Source organism: Boleophthalmus pectinirostris, unplaced genomic scaffold, assembly GCF_026225935.1.
Source record: "Boleophthalmus pectinirostris isolate CB_2022bp ecotype Guang Dong unplaced genomic scaffold, ASM2622593v1 HiC_scaffold_3, whole genome shotgun sequence".
Lineage (NCBI taxonomy): Eukaryota > Metazoa > Chordata > Actinopteri > Gobiiformes > Gobiidae > Boleophthalmus > Boleophthalmus pectinirostris.
The window spans coordinates 2,129,581-2,152,080 of record NW_026571299.1 but is presented as its reverse complement, the minus strand read 5'-3'; the positions used below and the strand labels follow the sequence as shown (position 1 = coordinate 2,152,080).

At 42.5% G+C, this 22,500-nt stretch overlaps 3 protein-coding genes across 5 annotated transcripts in view; 2 read left to right on the top strand and 1 right to left on the bottom strand.

The window, feature by feature from the left end:
• Nucleotides 1-1,353, top strand: part of rnf4 (ring finger protein 4) — an 8,771-nt gene extending 7,418 nt beyond the window's left edge. For both annotated transcript variants that reach the window (XM_020924976.2, XM_020924968.2), the window contains exons 7-8: nt 406-457; nt 704-1,353. In XM_020924976.2, coding sequence (XP_020780635.1) covers nt 406-457; nt 704-853 — 202 coding nt within the window. In that variant the 3' untranslated portion in view covers nt 854-1,353. The remainder of the gene's footprint in view (nt 1-405; nt 458-703) is intronic.
• Nucleotides 1,354-1,590: 237 nt separating this feature from the next.
• On the bottom strand, nt 1,591-10,419 carry mrnip (MRN complex interacting protein). 2 transcript variants are annotated; one of them, XM_055160154.1, is made up of 7 exons: nt 10,210-10,419; nt 9,025-9,084; nt 8,829-8,950; nt 7,536-7,584; nt 5,643-5,788; nt 4,705-4,765; nt 1,591-2,075 (listed from the first exon to the last, which is right to left on the bottom strand). In XM_055160154.1, the coding sequence occupies exons 1-7, from the start codon at nt 10,267-10,269 to the stop codon at nt 1,809-1,811; spliced, it is 765 nt and encodes a 254-aa protein (XP_055016129.1). In that variant the 5' UTR covers nt 10,270-10,419; the 3' UTR covers nt 1,591-1,808. The 2 variants fall into 2 exon arrangements, with proteins under 2 accessions (XP_055016129.1, XP_055016130.1); XM_055160155.1 differs by having other exon boundaries at nt 1,939-2,075; nt 4,713-4,765.
• Nucleotides 10,420-14,622: 4,203 nt separating this feature from the next.
• rnf130 (ring finger protein 130) overlaps nt 14,623-22,500 on the top strand; it is a 31,813-nt gene continuing 23,935 nt past the window's right edge. The window contains exon 1 of the mRNA XM_055160159.1: nt 14,623-14,898. The gene's annotated coding sequence lies outside the window, so the exon portion shown is untranslated. The remainder of the gene's footprint in view (nt 14,899-22,500) is intronic.

Here is a 22,500-nt window from a genome sequence, read left to right as displayed (position 1 = left end):
TTTTAGAGTTTAGACCCAGTTAGACTCTGTTTAGACCCAGTTAGACTCTGTTTAGACCCAGTTAGACTCTGTTTGTTAGATGTTTAGACCCAGTTAGACTCTGTTAGACTCTCTCAGTTAGAGTTAGTCAGTTGACTCTGTTAGACCCAGTTAGAGTCTGCTCTGTCAGTTAGACCCAGTTAGACTCTGTTCAGACCCAGTTAGACTCTGTTCAGACCCAGTTAGACTCTGTTCAGACCCAGTTAGACTCTGTTTAGACCCAGTTTAGATCCAGTTTAGATCCAGTTTAGATCCAGTTTAGATCCAGTTTAGATCCAGTTTAGATCCAGTTTAGACCCAGTTTAGACCCTCTTAAGAACCGGCTCAGATCTCTCTAAACCCAGTCCTAACTCGTGTGCTCTGCAGGTCGGCTGGAGTCCACATCAGCTGCCCCGTCTGCATGGACTCTTATTTTGAGGTTAGTTTTCCCTGTCTCTGTCTCTGTCTCTGTCCACTTGGGGTAACTGTTTTTTTTTGCTGTTTGTAAGTATTATGACAAATATTACATTCAAATTGTTCATTACAAATCTACAAATCCAGGAGCCACTTTACTTGACAATTTTGAACATGACTGAAGACTTACTTTTTTTTTTTTAAATAACTTCAAAACTACAACCTCCAGAGTCTTGTGTTTCTGATCCTGTCGTGTTTCCGCGTGTCCCAGATCGTGGACAGCGGGCGTCTCCTGGTCTCGACTCGGTGCGGACACGTCTTCTGCAGTATTTGTTTACGAGACTCTCTGACCCAGAGCCACAGCTGCCCCATCTGCAGGAAGAAGCTCCCCAAAGGACACTACCACCCCATCCACCTATAACCGCCAACGAAAACACGACGAAACCCGCGCACCCGCCGTTCTGTCGTTCTCGATCTCTCCCGCAGGGGGCGCCGCGCTGAGAAAAAAAAAAAAAAAAAACGCATCAGAAGCCTTAAAACTCGAACGGTTCTGAATGTGCATGTATTTATGAAAACTCATGTGAAAATAAATGACGACGCTTAATTTTTTGTTTTTTTTTCTCTCTCATCTTAAAAAGTATTTATTAATTTAAACTTAAAAAATGTAAATGGTTTATTGCACCACTTCGGTCTGACTCTGTGATCTCCTTTAACAAAGATAAAGCTTTTTTCCTTCTTTTTTTTGTAAATGGCAACTTCACTGAAAAGATTTGGTTTGTGTTAAATCGGCGTGCCATATTTATAATCGCTCTAGTCACGTAAAAGTGGGTTTCATTCCATTCCTGATTGTCGGAGAAATGTTTTTGTATTTGTTTTGTTTAGTTTTGTTTAATAAAACACCAAAATGAGAAGCCGCTAAAACGTCTGCAGCAGTGTTTTCTTGTTTACCCGAGGGGCGGAGATGAATGTTTAACATTTATTTGTCGACTTCTGATTCTGTACGGCGTCCAGTGTTGGGAAGGTGACTTTTAAAATGTAATCCCCTACAGATTACACACACCAAAATGTAGTTTGTAACGTAATCCATTAAATTACTTAAAGTGAGTTTACGCACAACAAGGACATTTTTCTGACACTATAAACATTGATTTAACTAAATAAAGGTAAAATCATTCCTTTTTATTTGTCAAATCAAAACTTGTCTCATTAAGAAAAGGCAATAAATGACTCTCAAACAACCTGAAAGAAAGTTATAAATATAGAAAGTATTTGTGTCACTAGAGGCTGAAGAAAATCTATAGGGCACACAGCAGAATTATTAGTAAAATCTCCGTTTTGCACTCAGCTCAAGTCTTCGGTCCAGCTCGGGCTCGGGCTCAGACCCAGTCCAGATCCAGGTCCAGTCCAGGTCCACGTCGTCCTCCGCTCTGGAACATGGAGGACGCAGAGATCCTGGAGCCCGAGGTCGAGGGAGAGTCCAGGAAGGTGCTCCACTTGGACATGGGTCTGAGGGCGGGCGCAGTGGACGGGGAGATGGGGACAGTTTTGGGGACAGTTTTGGGGACAGTTTTAGGGACAGTTCTGGGGACAGTTCTGGGGACAGCTCCGGGAGGACTTGCGTTGTAGCCTGGTCCAAACTCATCCTACAGAGACAGAACAAATAAAAACCCCAAATTACATAAAAATGAACTCAAATTATAATGTTGTGATCTCCTCAAAAACCTGGAGTTGTGTTTTGTTTGAGTAACTTTGTGTTCTACATCTCCGACATTCAAAATCTTAAAATATTTTTGTGTTTTAACTTTTGTTGAGCTGAGCCACAGACCATCTACATCACGGGTGTCAAACATCCGGCCCGGGGGCTGGATCCGGCCCTCCAAGACCTTTAATCTGGCCCTCGGCAGATTTTCTACTAAAATATTTAAATTATATTTTCTATTAAAATCTTGTTAATTTTCTGTGGTGTTTATCACAGCAGCGTCTCCAGCGTCTCTGTACTTGGTAGGGATGGGCATGATTAATCAATTAATCGATAATTGATCATTAAGAAATTTCATCGATTATGTTAATTTTAATCGACAAACCGAATGTATGTTTCTGTGTGTGTCGTGACCAAACAGGTGTGTACATGTGTCTCTGCATCAGAAGGAGCGAGACACAAACAGTGGGTCAGTCTGTAATGAACCGAAGCACAAATGTGGATTTAACGATGACTTGTAGAAGAAATTCCACACTTTCCGTTGCGTTGGGACAAGTGTGAGTCCATGTGCACAGTGTATAAAGCAGCACATATGTTTCTGTGTCCAGTGGGAAAAAGTTTTTCCAGGTGAGAGTCGCTCAATGTGGATGACGAGGCCCCGCCCCCCTCCCCCCGTACGCTGTCCTGGTTTTGACAAACACAAATCTGGTCACACTGACCTGTATTCACCTGAGTCATGTCTTTTAATCCAACACAAGTTGAACCACATCAGCGACACAAGAGCTGGAGTTTTATCTTCACTTAGTTTATGTAAATTAGTGATGTGGTTTTAAGTTTTGTTTCTGTGAGATTTGAACAAAACTGAATTAAACACATTATAATGTCAAACAGCTGATGTGGATCTAGAGTCGTTATGTTTATATGTCGTAAAGTTGAATTTATTTATGCAGATTAGTGCAGATAGTAATAATAATGATGAAATTTTCTTAATCGATCGTCGGAAGAATTAACGATCGATTATCGATTAATCATTAACGTTTTTATATTAAAATGATCATCGAATGCCCGTCCCTGTACGTGGCCCCTCCCACCAGAGCAGCACAAATGAAGACTTGTCTCTTTCCAAACGCTCTTAAAGGACGATCGTTTTGACTGTTGACCGTGACACCCTCATCAGAAAAATGTCCAACATGAGAAAAGTGGACGCCAAAGAAAAATTGGACTTATTCCTTATTATTTGTGTTTGAACTTATTGTTATATTTGGGGTTTATATGTCTTTTTTTTTTTTTTTTTTTTGAAGAAGTGACACTGAGGCTTAAAACAATAACTGTAGATTTAGTCCAGAAGTGTCAAACTCATTTTGTTCCGGGCGTCATGTCCAACCGACTTTGATCCAAAGGGGCCGGATCAGAAAACTCATGTCATATAAACCCCAAAAATAACAATAAGTTCTAATATTTGTGCAGAGAAACACAAATCTATTACAGAAATCTTTTTTAACTGATGAACTCTTTCATTTACAAAATATTATAATATTATGAACAACCTGAAACTTTAAGAAAAATACAATTTCAACACAAAGTTTGAACATGAACTTGTAACTTGTAAATAGGAATAAGTTTTTTGTTGTAAAATCCTGCACTCGGCTCCACTTTTCTCATGTTGGACATTTTTCTGATGAGGGTGTCACGGTCAACAGTCAAAACGATCGTCCTTTAAGAGCGTTTGGAAAGAGACAAGTCTTCATTTGTGCTGCTCTGGTGGGAGGGGCCACGTACAGAGACGCTGGAGACGCTGCTGTGATAAACACCACAGAAAATTAACAAGATTTTAATAAAAAATAGAATTTAAATATTTTAGTAGAAAATCAGCCGGGGGCCAGATTAAAGGTCTTGGAGGGCCGGATCTGGCCCCCGGGCCGCATGTTTGACACCTGTGATTTAAAGTGATGCAGTTCCAGGGTTTAAATGACCCACATGATTCTAGTGAAGGTGTGTGGAGTTTAAAAACACAGTGGAGCACGTCGTCTATCACCGCCTGAGTGTTTTCTACAGGGTTTTTAGACCCTTTGAGCCCATTTAGTAAAACTACGACTATCCTCACTGCAAATGTCTCTGATCTGACCAAGATTTTAAAACTTGAATCAGGTTATTCACGCTGTTTTCAGATTTATTTTCTACTTACTGGTTCTGAGTTGGTTGTATAATCTTAAAAACTGTCAGATATTTCTTCCATGACTCAACTGGTCTGAAAATCTTAAATTTAGTCAATACATTTTTAAAAGAAGCTACAATCCTTTTACTACAACACTTCACTCGTTTTTAGATTCAGTGATACAGATTTGCTTGATACTCGAGTCTGTTTATCTCAAACTTAACATCTATAAACTTATTTCCAGTTTATTTCTAGTCTAGAGGCCATTTAGTTTAAGGGAACTTGTCAAGTAAAATGATCTTCTGGTAGATTTAAGTGTTTATATCTTACATTTTGGCCAAGTTTTCCTCCGTGCAGTGAGCAGTACTTTTACTTTTACTCTGACTGCAGTACTTGGAGCAGGTGACCACAGACCCACCTGCTCACCTGGTCTCCTCCTCTTCCTCTGCTGACCTCTGGGTGGCGCTCTCCTCTTCGTCCTGAAACAGAAAATGGGACTTGGATTTAAATGCGACCGTAACAGTGCAGATCCACCGCTGGACGTCTCCACAGATCTGAGCTGGAACGTGGCCTGGTGGAGTCACTTGCTCGTTTCGGTGGAGATTAGGGTTGGGTATCATTAAGAAGTTGCTGATACGATACTTATCTCGATACGGTCAGCTTTTGATTCAATATGATACATTTCAAATCGATTTGAAAAAAATATCCTGGCTGTGATACTAAAAGTCTTTGTTAAACCACGTCTTGTGCAAAGTTCAAATGAAACACAAACATTTTAATCCTCAAAAAAGTGACAACAAAACTGTAGCTGTAACAAAATAATTTAGTAGACCCTCCTGGACCCTCCTAGACCCTCGTAGACCCTCCTGAACCCTCCTGACCCTCCTGGACCCTCCTACCCTCCTGGACCCTCCTGAATGCTCCTGGATGCTCCTAGACCCTCCTGGATCCTCCTAGACCCTCCTGGACCCTCCTGAAGCCTCCTGGATCCTGAATCCTGGACCCATCCTGGACCCTCCTGGACCCTCCTGAAGCCTCCTAAACCGTCTTGGATCTTCATGAAGCCTCCTGAATGCTCCTGCCCTCTCCAGGACCAAAAATATACCAAAATAATACTTTTGGTGCAATATCGATACAGCAGCCCACGATATCGATACTGTATCATCAAATTAAACAATATGATATATCAATATTTCAATATTTTTGCACAGTTCTAATGGAGGTTTAATTCCATACTGTGGAATATTTCAGGAAAAAGCGATAACGTCTCCATGGAAACAAGCAGGTGCATTCCCTCCTCCACAGAGACACACACAGAAGGTCCCTGCGACAGGAGAGTGAAGAGTCACGTCTCACCTCTGAGCGCTAGAGTGAAGCACGTCTCTGTCTAACACCACAGCCCCCTCCTCTGACTCCGCCCACTCTTCATCTGGCTCCGCCCCCTCCTGTGTAAGCCCCGCCTCCTCCTGTGGAGCAGACAGGTACTTGTCCCAGCGGCTCACCTGCACACACACAAACACACACACACACACACAAGACACACACACACACACACAAACACACACACACACACACACACACACACACACACACACACAAACACACACAAACAAACACACACACAACACACACACACACACACACAAGACACACACACACACACAACACACAAACACACAAACACACACAGACACACACACAAGACACACACACACAACACACACACACACAAACACACACAACACACACAACAACACACACAAACAACACACAACACACAACACAAACAACACAACACACACAACACACACACACACAACACACAACACACAACACAACACACACACAACAACAACACAAAACACACACAACACACACACACACAATAAAACACAACACAAGACACACACACACACACAACACAAGACACACACACACACACACAAGACACACACACACACACACAAGACACACAACACACACACACACACACACAAACACACAGACACACACACACACACAAGCACACACACACACACAAGATACACACACATACAAGACATACACACATAAGACACACATACACAAGACAACACACAGACAAGACACACACACAAGACAGACACACACACACACAAGACACACACACACAAACACACAAGCACACACAAAACACAAGACACACACAAGACACACACACACACACAAGACACACACACACACACACACAAGACACACACACAACACACAAGACACACACAAGACACACACAAAGACACACAAACAAACACAAGACACACACACACACAAGACACACAAACACACAAGACACACACACAAACACAAGACACACACATCTGGAGTCAGAAACAGGCTGGTGTCTCTCACTGAAAAACACTAAAATTCACTTTCTCAAATATGATTCAGTTTTTTTTGGAGTAAATCTGCCCCTGTGTAAAACTCAGAATATGTTTTGTAAAAACAGACGAGCTGTGTGTAAAGAGTCAGTGTCAGTGAAATGTAACAAAGTAAAAGTAGTAAAGTACTGTAGTTAAGTACACATTGTAGATATCTGTACTTTACTGAAGTACATTTTTAAAGTTAATACTTTTTAGAGTGAACAGACGTCCCAAATTTGAGTCCTGTGTCTCCTGTCCCTGCAGATTTATACAAAACCACTGATTTGTCTCAGTTTTATACAAAAATGAAACAGGTGTCACTATATTTGACCAATCTGATGCTTAACAACAGTAAACAGAGACATAAACTGTCATTTGTTTTGGTAAAGTACAGAAAATCTGCTTAAAAACGACCAAAACACAAAGAAAATGTGACTGTACTGACTCATATTAGTGCCCAGTGCGGAATAATTTTAGTTTCACAATTTTATTATCACCAAACACCACAAACCGAGGATGTCCCAGTTTTTTATTTTGAAAATCCGGGCACACTAGTCTTTTTTACTTTTCCTTCACTACATTTGAGAGCAGTGAGTCCTTTTCACCTTTTTGTGTAAAATCTAACTCCTAAACACGACCATGAACCCTCGGAAGCTCCTGAAACTCTGCTCTTTAAATCACTTTTCTATTTTTTCTTGAGTTTGCAGACAGTTTTTTTTTTTTTACAGTTTTTGCTCATGTGTGTTTTGTGTCTCCATGGTAACTTCTAAACATTCCAACATTAGAGACAAATGTAGAACAGCCCCAGAGTGATTAAAGTACATCACGTGAACTCAGAGACAAATGTTACCGGTTTGTGCGAAAGCTGCTCGTCTTCGTCAAGCTCCGTCTCATCATTCCTTAAAAAAAAACAAAAAAAAACATTGGACAAGACAGAAGTGGGACAGGTGAGGATATGTTCAGGACAGAAACATGTGTTTTTATGAGTTTTAATCTTTAATTTAAGATTATGTAACATGTCAACATTATGTACTGTAACATTCTTTGCTGCGTTCTCTGTACTTATACTGAAATAGTTTGATTATTTTATCCGATATCTGCCTCCTGAATCCTCCAGAAAGCTTCTGGACCCTCCTGAATGCTCGTAGATCCTCCTGGACCTTCCTGACCCTCCTGGACCCTCCTAAAGCCTCCTAGACCCTCCTGAAGAACTCCTGAAACTCCTGAACCTCCCTGGACCCTCCTGGAACCCTCTTGAAACCCTCCTAAACCCTCTGAATCCTCCTGGACCCTCCTGGACTGCCCCTAAAGCCTCCAAGACCCTCCCTGAACCCTCTTAAACTGTCCTGGACCCTTCTAAATCCTCTTGGACCCTCCTGGAACCTCCTGGGCTCCCCTGAACCTGAACCCTCCTAGACCCTCCTGGACCTCCTGGACTCCTGGACTCCCCTGGATCCCCTGGACCCTCTGGACCCTCCTGAACCCTTCCGGACACTACTGAATCCTCCTGGACCCTCCTGGACCCTCCCAGACCCCTGACCCTGACTTCCTCCTGAACCCTCTGAACCTCCCCTGAACCTCCTGACCCTCCTGGACCCTCCTGGACCCTCCTGGACCCTCCTGACCCTCCTCCTCCTGGACTCCTGGACCTCTTGGACCCTCCTGGACTGCCCTAAAGCGTCCAAGACCCTCCCGGACCCCCCTGAACCCTCTTAAACTGTCCTGGACCCTTCTAAACCCTCCTGGACACTCCTGGACCCCCCTGAACCCTCTTAAACCCTCCCAGACACTCCTGATTCCTCCTGGACCTCCTGACCTCCTGAACCCTCCTCCCGGACACCTGAATCCTCCTGAACCCTCCTGACCCCCCTGACCCTCCTGAACCCTCCTGGACCCTCTGGACCCTCTGGACCCTCCTGAAAACTCCTGACCCTGGACCCTCCTGGACCTCCTGGACCCTCCTGGACCCTCCTGGACCCTCCTGAAGCCTCCTGAAGACTCCTGGATCCTCCTGAATCCTCCCTTGCCTCCTCTGAGCTTTTGGGACACCACTTATTACAACACTTATTACATTACACATTTGACTGGAATCGAGGTGAAGGAAGCGAGGAAAGAGAAACGAGACTGAGCCGTGAACATTTACCACAGAGCCTGGGCGTCCGTCTGGGCTCGGCGCTCTGCCTCGTCCTCCAGCTTGGCTCCTCGGGCGGCGTTGAGTTTCTGGACATGACGCCTGCAGTCGGCGCCGGAGCCTCGGCCAAACTCCTGTAAAACACTTTCGGGTTTTACCTCGGACTCGTCACAAATCAAATGTTTTTTAATCAAACGTGAGCACGCACCTTCAGCACAGACTGTTTCTGCCCGCAAACTTTACAGCTCCATTTGTTCACTTTCTTCACCTGTAATAAAGTCAAATAAACATAGAAAAAAAAAAACAACAAAATCAACAACAAAATCAACTCAACTTTATACTCTCAATACGTGTGTCGTTCGTTCATTTGTTTTTCAAAATAAAACCAAAAATAAGAAAACGAAAAAACAACAATTTTCTTCATTATTTGTCTCATTATTTTGTTTTTAAATGAATAATGGAAAAAACTGATAACGGAATGAACCAGGACTAAACCAGGACTGAACCAGGACTGAACCAGGACTGAACCAGGTCTAAACCAGGACTGAACCAGGACTAAACCAGAACTGAACCAGGACTGAACCAGGTCTAAACCAGAACTGAACCAGGACTAAACCAGGACTGAACCAGGACTAAACTAAACCAGAACTGAACCAGGACTGAACCAGGTCTAAACCAGGTCTAAACCAGGACTGAACCAGGACTAAACCAAACCAGGTCTAAACCAGGTCTAAACCAGGTCTAAAAGGAACCAGGACTAAACCAGGACTGAACCAGGACTAAACCAGAACTGAACCAGAACTGAACCAGGACTAAACCAGGAACCAGGACTAATCCAGGACTAACAGAGGACTAAACTAAGACTAAACCAAGACTACATCAGGTCTAAACCAGGACTAAATCAGGACTATATCAGGTCTAAACCGGAACTAAAACAGGACTAAACTAAGCCTAAACCAGCACTAAACTGAGACGAAACCAGGACATCAGGTCTAAACCAGGTTTAAACCGGAACTGATCCAGGACTAAACCAGGACTAAATTGGGACTAAACCAGGACTAAAACAGGCCTAGTCTAAACTGAATAGGACTATCACAGTGTTTGACTGATCTGATCCCCGCCAACAGTACATAGGAGCATAAATTATAATTTGTTTAGCCAAAAAAACAAAAACAAAACAGAAATCCGTGTTTAAAAAATCAAAAATGCAGCAACAGAAACAGAATCTCTCAGATCATGACGCGAGAATGCACAATGTTTCACGCGCTTTTTACTATTTTATTTATACAAAACAACCAAACCCGAGTGTGTCCCAGTTTAGAATTTAGAGAATCTGATCAGTCTAAACAAAAGAGAAAAGAACAGAACAGAACAGAAGAGAATCTCCTCTGACCTGTTGGACCTGGAACACTTCGCAGGAGAAACAGCGCAGCACGTGGAACTCCTGGACCATTTCAGACCCGAGTCAGGACCAGAACCAGGACCGGGATGGAGCCAGAGCCAGAACCGGGCAGGGTGCTGGTTTTATGGGTGCTGGGTGCTGGTTTATGGGTGCTGGGTGCTGGTTTTTGGGTGCTGGGTGCCGGGTCGTGGGTATAAACTCTGCTGAATGAGCTTCGCGGGTTTTGTTTTTTGTTTACATCCGCCTAGTTACGTCATCGCGTAAGAGCGTCAGTGCGGCGTCAGTGTGTGGCGCCCTCTGGAGGCGGACGACAACACAGCAGCACAACAGTCCTGAGACAAAGACTTAAAATACAAAGAATTTATTTGTATAATGTTTTATTATGTTTTATGTCATTGATATGAATAAAAACACAAATATTGAGGAAAAAATATTCTGACAGAGAAGATTACAACATCAGGTGTAAACCAGGTCTAAACCAAGACTAAAACAGGTCTAATCCAAGACTAAAACCAGGTCTAAACCAGGACTAAAACAGGTCTAATCCAAGACTAAAACCAGGTCTAAACCAGGACTAAAACAGGCCTAATCCAAGACTAAAACCAGGTCTAAACCAGCTCTAAACCAGGACTAAAACCAGGACTAAACCAGGACTAAGACAGGACTAAACAAGACCTAAACCAGGACTAAAATCTGGACTAAAACAGGACTAAACCAAGACTAAAGCAGGCCTAAAAATTAGGACTAAACCAGGACTAAAACAGGACTAAAACAAGACTAAACCAGGACTGAAACAGGTCTAAACCAGGACTAAAACCAGGTTTAAATCAGGATTTAACCAGGACTAAAACCAGAACTAAAACAGGACTAAAATAGAACTATCATAGGACTAAAACAGGACTAAAACTAAGACTAAACCAGGACTAAAATCAGGACTAAACTAAGACTAAACCAGGTATAAACCAGGTCTAAACCAGGACTAAACCAGGACTAAACCAAGAATAAAACAGGTCTATAGTACATAGTCATTTGTTTTTGTTGGAGCAACACAGAAACACAAAATAAAACGACTTAAGTTCAGATTTAAACAACAGAAGATTTGGATTTCTGTTTTGTGTTTCTAGAATATTGTGATTCTCTTGTGAACGCAAACGAACCCTGTAAAAGTCTCCTGTGTGTCCCTGGACTGTGCCCCGCTCCATCTGTGATGAAGAGGAGGAGGAGGAGGAGGAAGACGAGGTGAAGGTTATGTATTTGTTCTTGTTTGTCACAGGAGCACACGGCGGCTGCAGTGCTGAGAATCGGGAACAGTAAAAGGCTGAATGTGAGACAGAATCGATGGCTCCAGTGGTTCATGTGAAACCCAACACACGAATGAACCAACGAAAATAAACTACATTTGTTTTTCATTCACACTAACACAGCACAAGCCTAAGAGACATTAACATTATTATTTTTATTTGTATTATTTTTATATATTTTTATTTCATTTTTATTCATGTATTTTATTTGTATCATTTTTATATACTTCTTTTTAAATTTTACAAATGTATTTTATTTATATATTTATTTTTTTATTTATTTTATTTATTGTATTTTATTTTTATTATTTTTATATATTTGTTTTCCTTTTTATTAATGCATTTTACTTTTATTATAATTTTTTTATTCATGTATTTTATTTTTATTATTTTTTACATTTTTTATTTTATTTTTATTAATGCATTTTATTTTTATTTTTTCTAATTTTTATATTTTTATTTTATTTTTATGAATGTATTTCATTTGTATTAATTTATTTCATTTGAATTTATTTCTTTTTTTTAATCATAATAATTAAATCATATGAAGTCAGGTAAATTTGGCCACTTTTTATTTAATTATTTAAAACAAAAATGTAAATTAAAGTATGACAGTGTATAATGTTTAAAGTGCATTACTTACGTACCTATTTTTAATTATGGGTGTGTTTATTGCACTGAAAAACATACAAAACACATGTCCTTACTCTGAGCTGGCTTGCATCTCCACAAACTTGACTCGTAGAATGTCCTGAAATGTGGTTTTTACTTTCTGTTTCAATGAAATCATACGGTTGACTTTCCACCTCCTGAAAGTTACATACTTACTTTATTTTATTTTATTTTATTAAATTTTATTTGTTTTTATAAAAACATTTTTTGTTTTTAATTTTATGTTATTTGTTTTTATTTTATTTGTTTTTATTTGTTTTAATAAAATTTTATTTGTTTTTATTTTATTTTATTTTATTTAGTTTAGTTTTATTTTATTTTATTTATTCACTTACTTATTTGGACATTGCACTGCTGGAGAATACGATACACATTTACACACACATTTAAACATTTGGAGACGTCATCAACAGGACTTAACCAGGTCAAAACCAGGTCTAAACCAGGTCTAAACCAGGACTAAACCAGGAGACATTTACACACACATTTTGACACAGAAGAACATTAACCGGACGTTCTGTAACTCTACATCGCGACACTTCCGGTGCGTCTCCTTTAACATGACTCCAGGTGTCGTGTGTCTCCTCCAGCCTCCTCAGGTGACGTCTGTGAACGAGTCGGCTCCTCTGAACGGTTCCTCAACGCGAACGGTTGGAATCAGATCAAATTTTTAAAAGAACCAAACCTTATTCTTTCTATTTTTTTTTTTTTTTTTGCATTTTTACAGTAAAACACTCTGAACCAAAACAAGAATCATCACAGACGCAGGAAACACGAGTGACGCTTTGTGCACAAAAAACATATTTAGAATCATTATTAGCTGTTAGTGTTTTCATTTTTATTACTGTAATGTTTTGTGGATCTGGAGAAGGCGTTTGAACGTGTCCCTCGTGGTGTCCTGTGGGGGGCGCTCTGGGAGTCTGGGGTCCGGTCCCTGTACGACCGGAGCAGGAGCTGTGTCTCTGCAGTAAGTCAGACCTGTTCCTGGTGCATGTTGGACTTTGCCAGTTTATCCGACTCACTGTATTTACGGACAGTCAGGGGTCAGAGGGTCCGGTTTGGGGACCACAGGATCATCTCTGCTGTTCTCAGATGATGTCGTCCTGTTGGCTTCATCAGACCAGGACCTGCAGCTCTGGGGCGGTTTGACCCGAGTGTGAAGCGTCTGGGATGAAGATCAGCTCCTCTCAGTCCGAGGTCGTGGTTCTTGACCGGAAAAAGGCGTCTTGTCGTCTCCGGGCGGGTGGAGAGTCTCTGCCTCAAGTGGAGGAGTTCAAGTCTGTCAGGGTCTTGTTCTGGAGTGAGGGGAGGATGGAGCGTGAGACTGACAGGTGGACAGGTGCAGCGTCTGCAGTGATGTGGTCTCTGTATCGGACCGTTGTGGTGAAGAGGAGCTGAGTCTTGATTTATCGTCAGTCTCCGTTCCTCCCCTCACCTCTGGTCATGACCGAAAGGGCGAGATCGACGATACAAGCGACACAAATGAGTTTCCTCCGCAGGGTGTTGGGGCACTCCCGACGGATGGAGCTCGGAGTAGAGCCGCTGCTCCTCCACGTGGAGAGGAGCGTCTGAGGGGAGGACGTCTGTTCTGATGTCTCCTGGGCGTCTCCCTCAGGAGGTGTTCATGTCCCACCTGGAGGAGACCCCAGGGAAAGACCCAGGACACACTGGAGGGACGATGTCTCTGGACTGGGAACACCTCAGGATCCCACTGGAGGAGCTGGACGAAGTGTCTGGGGTGAAGGAAGTCTGGGAGTCCCTGTTTAGACTGATGCCCCCAAGACTCGACCCCGTATAAGAGGAAGAAACTGGATGGATGAAGTTTTATTTAGATTCTGGATCATTTTAAACACATTTTCACTTTTAGTCTGAATTTAGAGTGACCAGATTTTCAAAATAAAACTGAGACATCCTCGTTTTTTGGTGGTTGGTAAAAATAAAATGACCACTTTTTACCATAAAATGTGCATAATTCAGGAAAATTGTTATGAACTGGGCACTAATGTGACTCAGTATAGTCACATTTTCTTTGTGTTTTTGTCGTTTTTAAGCAGCTTTTCTGTATTTTACGTAAATAAATTCCAGTTTATACCTCTTTTTACTGGTGATAAGCAACAGATTGGTTGAAAATTGGGACATTTTTTGTACAAAACAGGGACAAATCAGTGGTTTTGGATAGTTGTTTGAGCTTTATTTCTTTGTGATTAGTTTGTAGAAAAAAAAAAAAAAAAAAAACGAGTTCTGACATAAAAATTAAAATGAAAAGAGCCATTTTTGAGCAGCTCTCCAAAAGATTCGGATCCCATAAAAGACCCATCAAGAGACCCCACTTGTCTCATGTGTCCCCCCCCCCCCCCCGTCCCGGTGACGCGCGCGCAGCTCTCATTGCGCATGCGCCCTGCATCTCCTGCCGCCGCTGACTCATCCCGGGGCCCACACAAACAAACCGCGTCCAAACCCGGAGCCAGACCCGCGCCAGACCCGAGCCCCAAACCGACCTGCGCCAGGACAGGACACGTCCGAACGGGTCCAGGTCTGGTCCCCCACCCCCGGGTCCCCGAGACATGTCCGCGTGCTCGTGATGCGCGTGCGTAAAGAGCCGCGGTGCGTAAACAGCGAGAGCCAAACGGGATATGAACCAACGGAACCGGGACCTGTCCGGGAACACAGCTGCGTCCTCTAGGAGACAAGGACACGAGGACACGAGGTAGGACGCGAGGTAGGCCCACGCGGGGGGGTGGGGGGGGACACGAGACGCGGGGGGAGGTGGGAGGTGAGGTGGGGGCGGCCCGGATGGGTGGGACATGAAGGAGACACGGAGGACACGAGGAACGATGAAGTTCAGGGTGTCCACACGTCCACGTCCACGAGGGACAGTCCCGGGTTTGAGTCCCGTGTCCCCCCCCCCCCCGTCCCTGCGGATTCATCCAAAACCACTGATTTGTCCCAGTGTCATACAAAAAATGTCCCATGTGTCTCTATTTTGGACCAATTTGATGCGTAAAATCAGTAAAACGAGGCATAAATTGTGATTAGTTTACGTAAATAAACAGAAAAGATGCTTAAAAATGTGACTATGCTGCATTGATAGTCATGAATGGACCGAGTGCAGAACAATTTTTACTTAATTATGCACTCTTTTTTTTTTTTTTTTTTTAATCGTAGTTTTACACAAGAAATGTCCCAGGTGTGCGGAAGAATCCAGAAAAGCTGCTTAAAAATGACCAAAACATAAAGAAAATGTGACTATACTGAACTGTTACTCATGAATGGACCAAGTGCAGAACAATTTTTATTCTATTACAAAAACATTTTTAAAAAAGTTGTAGTTTTACACAAGAAATGTCTCTATTTTGGAACCGATTTGATGCCTAAAAACAGTAAAAGGAGGTATAAATTGTGATTAGTTTACATAAAAAAACAGAAAAGCTGCTTAAAAATGAAGGAAATGTGACCATACTGACTGACGTTAGTCATGAATGGACCAAGTGCAGAACAATTTTTACTTAATTACAAAAACGTTTCAGTTTTATTATTACCAAGCACCAAAAAAACAAAAAACAAAATTGTAGTTTTATACAAGAAATGTCCCAGGTGTGCAGAAAAATCCAGAAAAGATGCTTAAAAACGACCAAAACACAAAGAAAATGTCATGAATGGACCAAGTGCAGAAAAATTTTTACTTAATTACACACTTGTGTAAAAAAAAGTCGTAGTTTTACACAAAAAATGTCCCATGTGTCTCTATTTTGGACCAGTTTGATGCCTAAAAACAGTAAAAAGATGTGTAGATTGTCATTAGTTTACGTTAAAAAAAACTGAAAAGCTGCTTAAAAATGACCAAAACACAAAGAAACTGTGACTGTACTGGACTGTTCGTCAACAGGCCGAATACAGAACAGTTTCTCTTCATTACACAGTCGATTCAGTTTTATTATTACAAACCACCAAACCACACTGTGGTTGAATGGGTTTGATACTGGAGATTTGACACATTCAGAGACATTTGAACTTGTGACACATGTAACAAGTTCACAAGACAGAATATATATATATATATATATATATATATATATATATATATATATATATATATATATATATATATATATATATATATATATATATATAATTTGTGAATCCAACTCTGGTTTAACTTGAGCGTTACAGACGTGGTTGTGCAGAATTGTTGGTTCCCTCTGGTAAGGAATGAAAAATCAACAATGGTCAATGTTTTTTTTATAATTACTGTCTCGTGATATAAATCCTGGGTGATTATGAAGACGTCACAAGTTGTTTGAAAAGAATCAGTGATAAACACCACAAGTTAAATGTCTTTGAATGTGTCGAAACTCCAATATCCAAAATCAAACCATTTCAGCTGCTATAAAAAACACCAGGAAACCGAGGACGTCCCAGTTTTTATTTTGAAATTCTGAGACGCGTGAGGAAGACGAAGGGACGAAGGGACGGAGGGACACGTAGAGAGACACACAGAGACACAGAGACACACAGAGACACAGAGACACACAGAGACACAGAGACACAGAGACACAGAGACACAGAGAGACACAGAGAGACACAGAGACACAGAGAGACAGAGACACACAGAGAGACACACAGAGACACACACAGAGACACAGAGACACACAGAGACACAGAGAGACAGAGACACACAGAGAGACACAGAGACACACAGAGACACACAGAGACACACAGAGACACACAGAGAGACACACAGAGACACAGAGAGACACAGAGACACACAGAGACACAGAGAGACACAGAGACACACAGAGACACACAGAGACACACAGAGACACAGAGACACAGAGAGACACAGAGACACAGAGAGACACAGAGAGACAGAGAGACACACAGAGACACACAGAGACACAGAGAGACACACAGAGACACACAGAGACACAGAGAGACAGAGAGAGACACACAGAGACACAGAGAGAGACAGAGAGACAGAGAGACACAGAGAGACAGAGAGACAGACACACAGAGACACACAGAGACACACAGAGACACAGAGAGACAGAGACACAGAGACACAGAGACACAGAGAGACACACAGAGACACACAGAGAGACACAGAGAGACACACAGAGACACAGAGACACAGAGAGACACACAGAGACACAGAGAGACAGAGAGACACACAGAGACACACAGAGACACAGAGACACACAGAGAGACACACAGAGAGACACAGAGACACAGAGAGACACAGAGACACAGAGACACAGAGACACAGAGAGACACAGAGACACAGAGAGACACAGAGACACACAGAGACACACAGAGACACAGACACAGAGACACAGAGACACAGAGAGACACAGAGACACAGAGAGACACACAGAGACACAGAGACACAGAGACACAGAGAGACACACAGAGACACACAGAGAGACACAGAGAGACACAGAGAGACACACAGAGACACAGAGAGACACACAGAGACACAGAGAGACAGAGAGACACACAGAGACACAGAGAGACACACAGAGACACAGAGAGACACACAGAGACACACAGAGAGACAGAGAGACACACAGAGACACAGAGAGACACAGAGAGACACACAGAGACACAGAGAGACAGAGAGACACACAGAGACACAGAGAGACAGAGAGACACACAGAGACACAGAGAGACAGAGAGACACACAGAGACACACAGAGACACAGAGAGACACACAGAGACACAGAGACACAGAGAGACACACAGAGACACAGAGAGACAGAGAGACACACAGAGACACACAGAGACACACATAGAGACACAGAGACACAGAGAGACACAGAGACACAGAGAGACACAGAGACACAGAGACACAGAGACACAGAGAGACACAGAGACACACAGAGACACAGAGACACACAGAGACACACAGAGACACAGAGAGACACAGAGACACAGCAGAGACACACAGAGACACACAGAGACACACAGAGACACACAGAGACACAGAGACACAGAGACACACAGAGAACACAGAGACACACAGAGACACAGAGACACACAGAGACACAGAGACACAGAGAGACACACAGAGACACACAGACACAGAGACACACAGACACAGAGACACAGAGAGACACAGAGAGACACACAGAGACACAGAGAGACACAGAGAGACACACAGAGACACAGAGACACAGAGACACACAGAGACACACAGAGAGACACACAGAGACACAGAGAGACACAGAGACACAGAGAGACACAGAGACACAGAGACACACAGAGACACACAGAGAGAGAGACAGAGAGAGACAGAGAGAGAGACAGAGAGAGGTGAGGAGAAGAGAAGGAGACAGGAGGGAGGAGGACAAACCTTTGGACAGAGGGAGGACGACACAAAAGGGTCAAAGGGAAACAGTAAAACCAAAAAAGGGACACAGGTAAACACAGTGAGAGGTTTTTCTCCTAAAACGTTTGATTTTGACATTTTTATCCTGGTTTAGTCCTGGTTTAGACCTGGTCTCGTCCCGGTCTAGTCCCGGTCTAGTCCAGGTCTAGTCCTGGTTTAGACCTGGTTTAGACCTGGTTCAGTCCCGGTCTCGTCCCGGTTTCCTGGTTTAGTCCCGGTCCTGGTTTAGTCCTGGTTTAGACCTAATCCTGGTTTAGACCTGGTTTAGACCTGGTTTAGACCTGGTTTAGACCTGGTTTAGTCCTGGTTCAGTCCTGGTTTAGACCTGGTTTAGTCCTGGTTCAGTCCTGGTTCAGTCCTGGTTCAGTCCCGGTCTAGTCCCGGTCTAGTCCCGGTCTAGTCCTCGTTTAGATCTGGTTTAGACCTGGTTTACTCCGCACACTTAGGCTGTTCCACGTTGTGATGTCATCATGTGGTGATAATACCGGAAACGCTCCACTGTGTTTTTAAACTCCACACACGTTCACCAGAATCGTTTGGATCATTTCGTCGCTGTCGTTGTGGATTTCTGCTGAACTGAATGTAAAAGGAGCCGATCGTTTGTATGTTTGTGTCGTCGTGTGTTTTGGTCGGTGAGTTTCAGTTTTCATAATATGCAGCATTTATACGTTTATACGACGAGGGTCTGAACAGAAGACGCAAGAAGTGGCGTCGCGTCTTCACTTTTTATTCCGCGTTTAGACGAGTGTTTTCGGGAGGAAATCTGCTGCAGACGGCGACGCAAAAGTGTGTGGAACTGGATGTGTGCATGTCACGTTTCACTGAGGAAAATAAGTATTTGAACACCTGAGAAAATCAGTGTTAATATTTGGTACAGGAGCCTTTGTTTGCAGTTGCAGAGGTCAAACGTTTCCTGTAGTTTTTCACGAGGTTTGGACACACTGCAGGGGGGGTTTTGGCCTCTCCTCCACACAGATCTTCTCTAGATCAATCAGGTTTCTGGACTGTCGCTGAGAAACACGGAGTTTGAGCTTCCTCCAAAGATTTTCTATTGGGTTTAGGTCTGGAGACTGGCTGGGTGAGAGAATTAACGATCGATTATCGATTAATCATTAACGTTTTTATATTAAAACTAGAAAAGCAGTCAGAGAGCGCAGACGTCCGCCAAGGACTACAGTCCCCCTCATATTCATTGTGTTTTCCATAAATATTTGTCTCGTATCTTTCAATTTGGAATATGAAAGAGGATCCCATTGTCCATCCCTGAGTCAAATTTCATGGGGTTTGGTCAATAATTAACCCAGATATTGAGAAACAAAATGTTTGGCCTCATTTACCACAATGTGAACTAAAAATTCAAAGTGATCCAGAATCCAGGATTTCTTCCGGATCAGCCCCAAAATGAAATCAGTTCTTCCTTTTCACATTTCCAACAAATCCTGAAAATTTCATCAAAATCGGTCCATAACTTTTTGAGTTATGTTGCTAACAGACAAACAAACAAACAAACAAACAGACAAACAAACAAACAAACAAACAGACAAACAAACAAACAAACAGACAAACAAACAAACAAACAGACAAACAAACAAACAGACAAACAAACAGACAACAAACAAACAAACAAACAAACAGACAAACGCCGGCAAAAACATAACCTCCTTGGTGGAGGTAATAAACCGTAACGACTCTAGAGCCACATCAGCTGTTTGACATTATAATGTGTTTAATTCAGTTTTGTTCAAATCTCACAGAAACAAAACTTAAAACCACATCACTAATTTACATAAACTAAGTGAAGATAAAACTCCAGCTCTTGTGTCGCTGATGTGGTTCAACTTGTGTTGGATTAAAAGACATGACTCAGGTGAATACAGGTCAGTGTGACCAGATTTGTGTTTGTCAAAACCAGGACAGCGTACGGGGGGAGGGGGGCGGGGCCTCGTCATCCACATTGAGCGACTCTCACCTGGTAAAAACTTTTTCCCACTGGACACAGAAACATATGTGCTGCTTTATCCACTGTGCACATGGACTCACACTTGTCCCAACGCAACGGAAAGTGTGGAATTTCTTCTACAAATCCTGGTTAAATCCACATTTGCACTTCAGTACGTTGCAGGTGGACTGTTTGTGTCTCGCTCCTTCTGATGCAGAGACACATGTACAGACACGATACACACAGAAACCTACATTCAGTTTGTCGATTAAAACTTACGTAATCGATGAAATTCTTAATGATCAATTATCGATTAATCGACTAATCATGCCCATCCCTACTTCTTACAGAGCCACTCCTTGGTTCTCCTGGCCGTGTGCTTCGGGTCATTGTCCTGTTGGAAGACCCAGCCTCGACCCATCTTCAATGCTCAATTTGAAAAGCAAACAAGCTCCGATCTTAAATCAAGTTTTTATCAGTTAAGGATTTTAAGTCAAATTAAACCAAACACCCCACGCCTGCACTTTTGAAAAGGCCGTTCGTGCATTTGTGACCTCGCGGCTTGACGACTGTAACTCTCTGTCTGCTGCACTGACCAGGCCCCAGCTCAGCCGCCTGCAGGGGCCAAAATGCAGCAGCTCCTTTTAACTGGAAAGAAGCGGAGGGACACATCACTCCTGTTCTTAAATCCTTACACTGGCTCCCCATACATTTTAGAATCCATTTTAAAATTTGAATGATTCTTATTTTTATTATTTATTTATTATTTATTTATTTGAGACGGGGACAGCGCACAATTTTTGCATTAACCTTGACAGGAGAGATGCATTGTACATCAGGTTGTAGCATCAGTGCTAATTTCCACCTGTCGTCCCTGGACAGGTTCATTGATTGATTGGATTTAACTGACCTTGACTATCGACTGTTCTGGACCTGGAGCATGTGTTGGGTTGTTTTTAAGAGTCTTAATGGAATGGCACCTTCCTATTTATTTGAACTCCTTCAGCCACATGTCCCACACAGAGGTCTGCGCTCTGAGGACCAGGCTGAGGACCAGAGGAGACAGGAGCTTCTCTGTGGTCGGTCCATGACTGTGGAACATTTTGCCATTGCACATTAGAGCTGCACAAACACTGGAGCACTTTAAATCCTTGCTCAAAACGCATCTTTTCCTCCTGGCATTTGTCTAGAGTTAAGAAGAAACACCTTGGCACCTTGCTGTTTTATACATGTATATATATATATATATATATATATATATATATATATATATATATATATATATATATATATATATATATTATTGTCTTTGCTTTGTCAATTGCATGTTTTATTTCATTGTTCAACACTTTGTTAAGCTTTGGCTGTTTTAAATGTGTGATACAAATAAATTTGATTTGATTTAATTTGATTTGATTTGATTTGATTTGAATGCTCTAACTGAGGGAAGGAGGTTGTTCCCCAAAATCTCGCAATACTTGGCCCCGGTCGTCCTCTCTTTAATCCAGCACAGTGGCCCTGTCCCATGTGCAGAAAAACACCCCAAAGCCTGATGCGACCGCCCCCGTGCTTCACAGTAGGGATGCTGTTCTTGGGATGGTCCTCATCATTCTTCTTCCTCCAAACACGGTTAGTGGAATTATGACCAAAAAGTTCTATTTTGGTCTCATCTGATCACATAAGTTTCTCCCATGACTCCTCTGGATCATCCAAATGGTCATTGGCAAACTTAAGACGGGCCTTGACATGTGCTGGTTTAAGCAGGGGAACCTTCCGTGTCGTGCATGATTTCAAACCATGACGTCTTAGTGTATTACAACAGTAACCTTGGAAACGGTGGTCCCAGCTCTTTTCAGGTCATTGACCAGCTCCTCCTGTGTAGTTCTGGGCTGATTCCTCACCTTTCTTAGGATCATTGAGACCCAACAAGGTGAGATCTTGCACGGAGCACCAGTCCGAGGGAGACTGACAGTTATGTTTAGCTT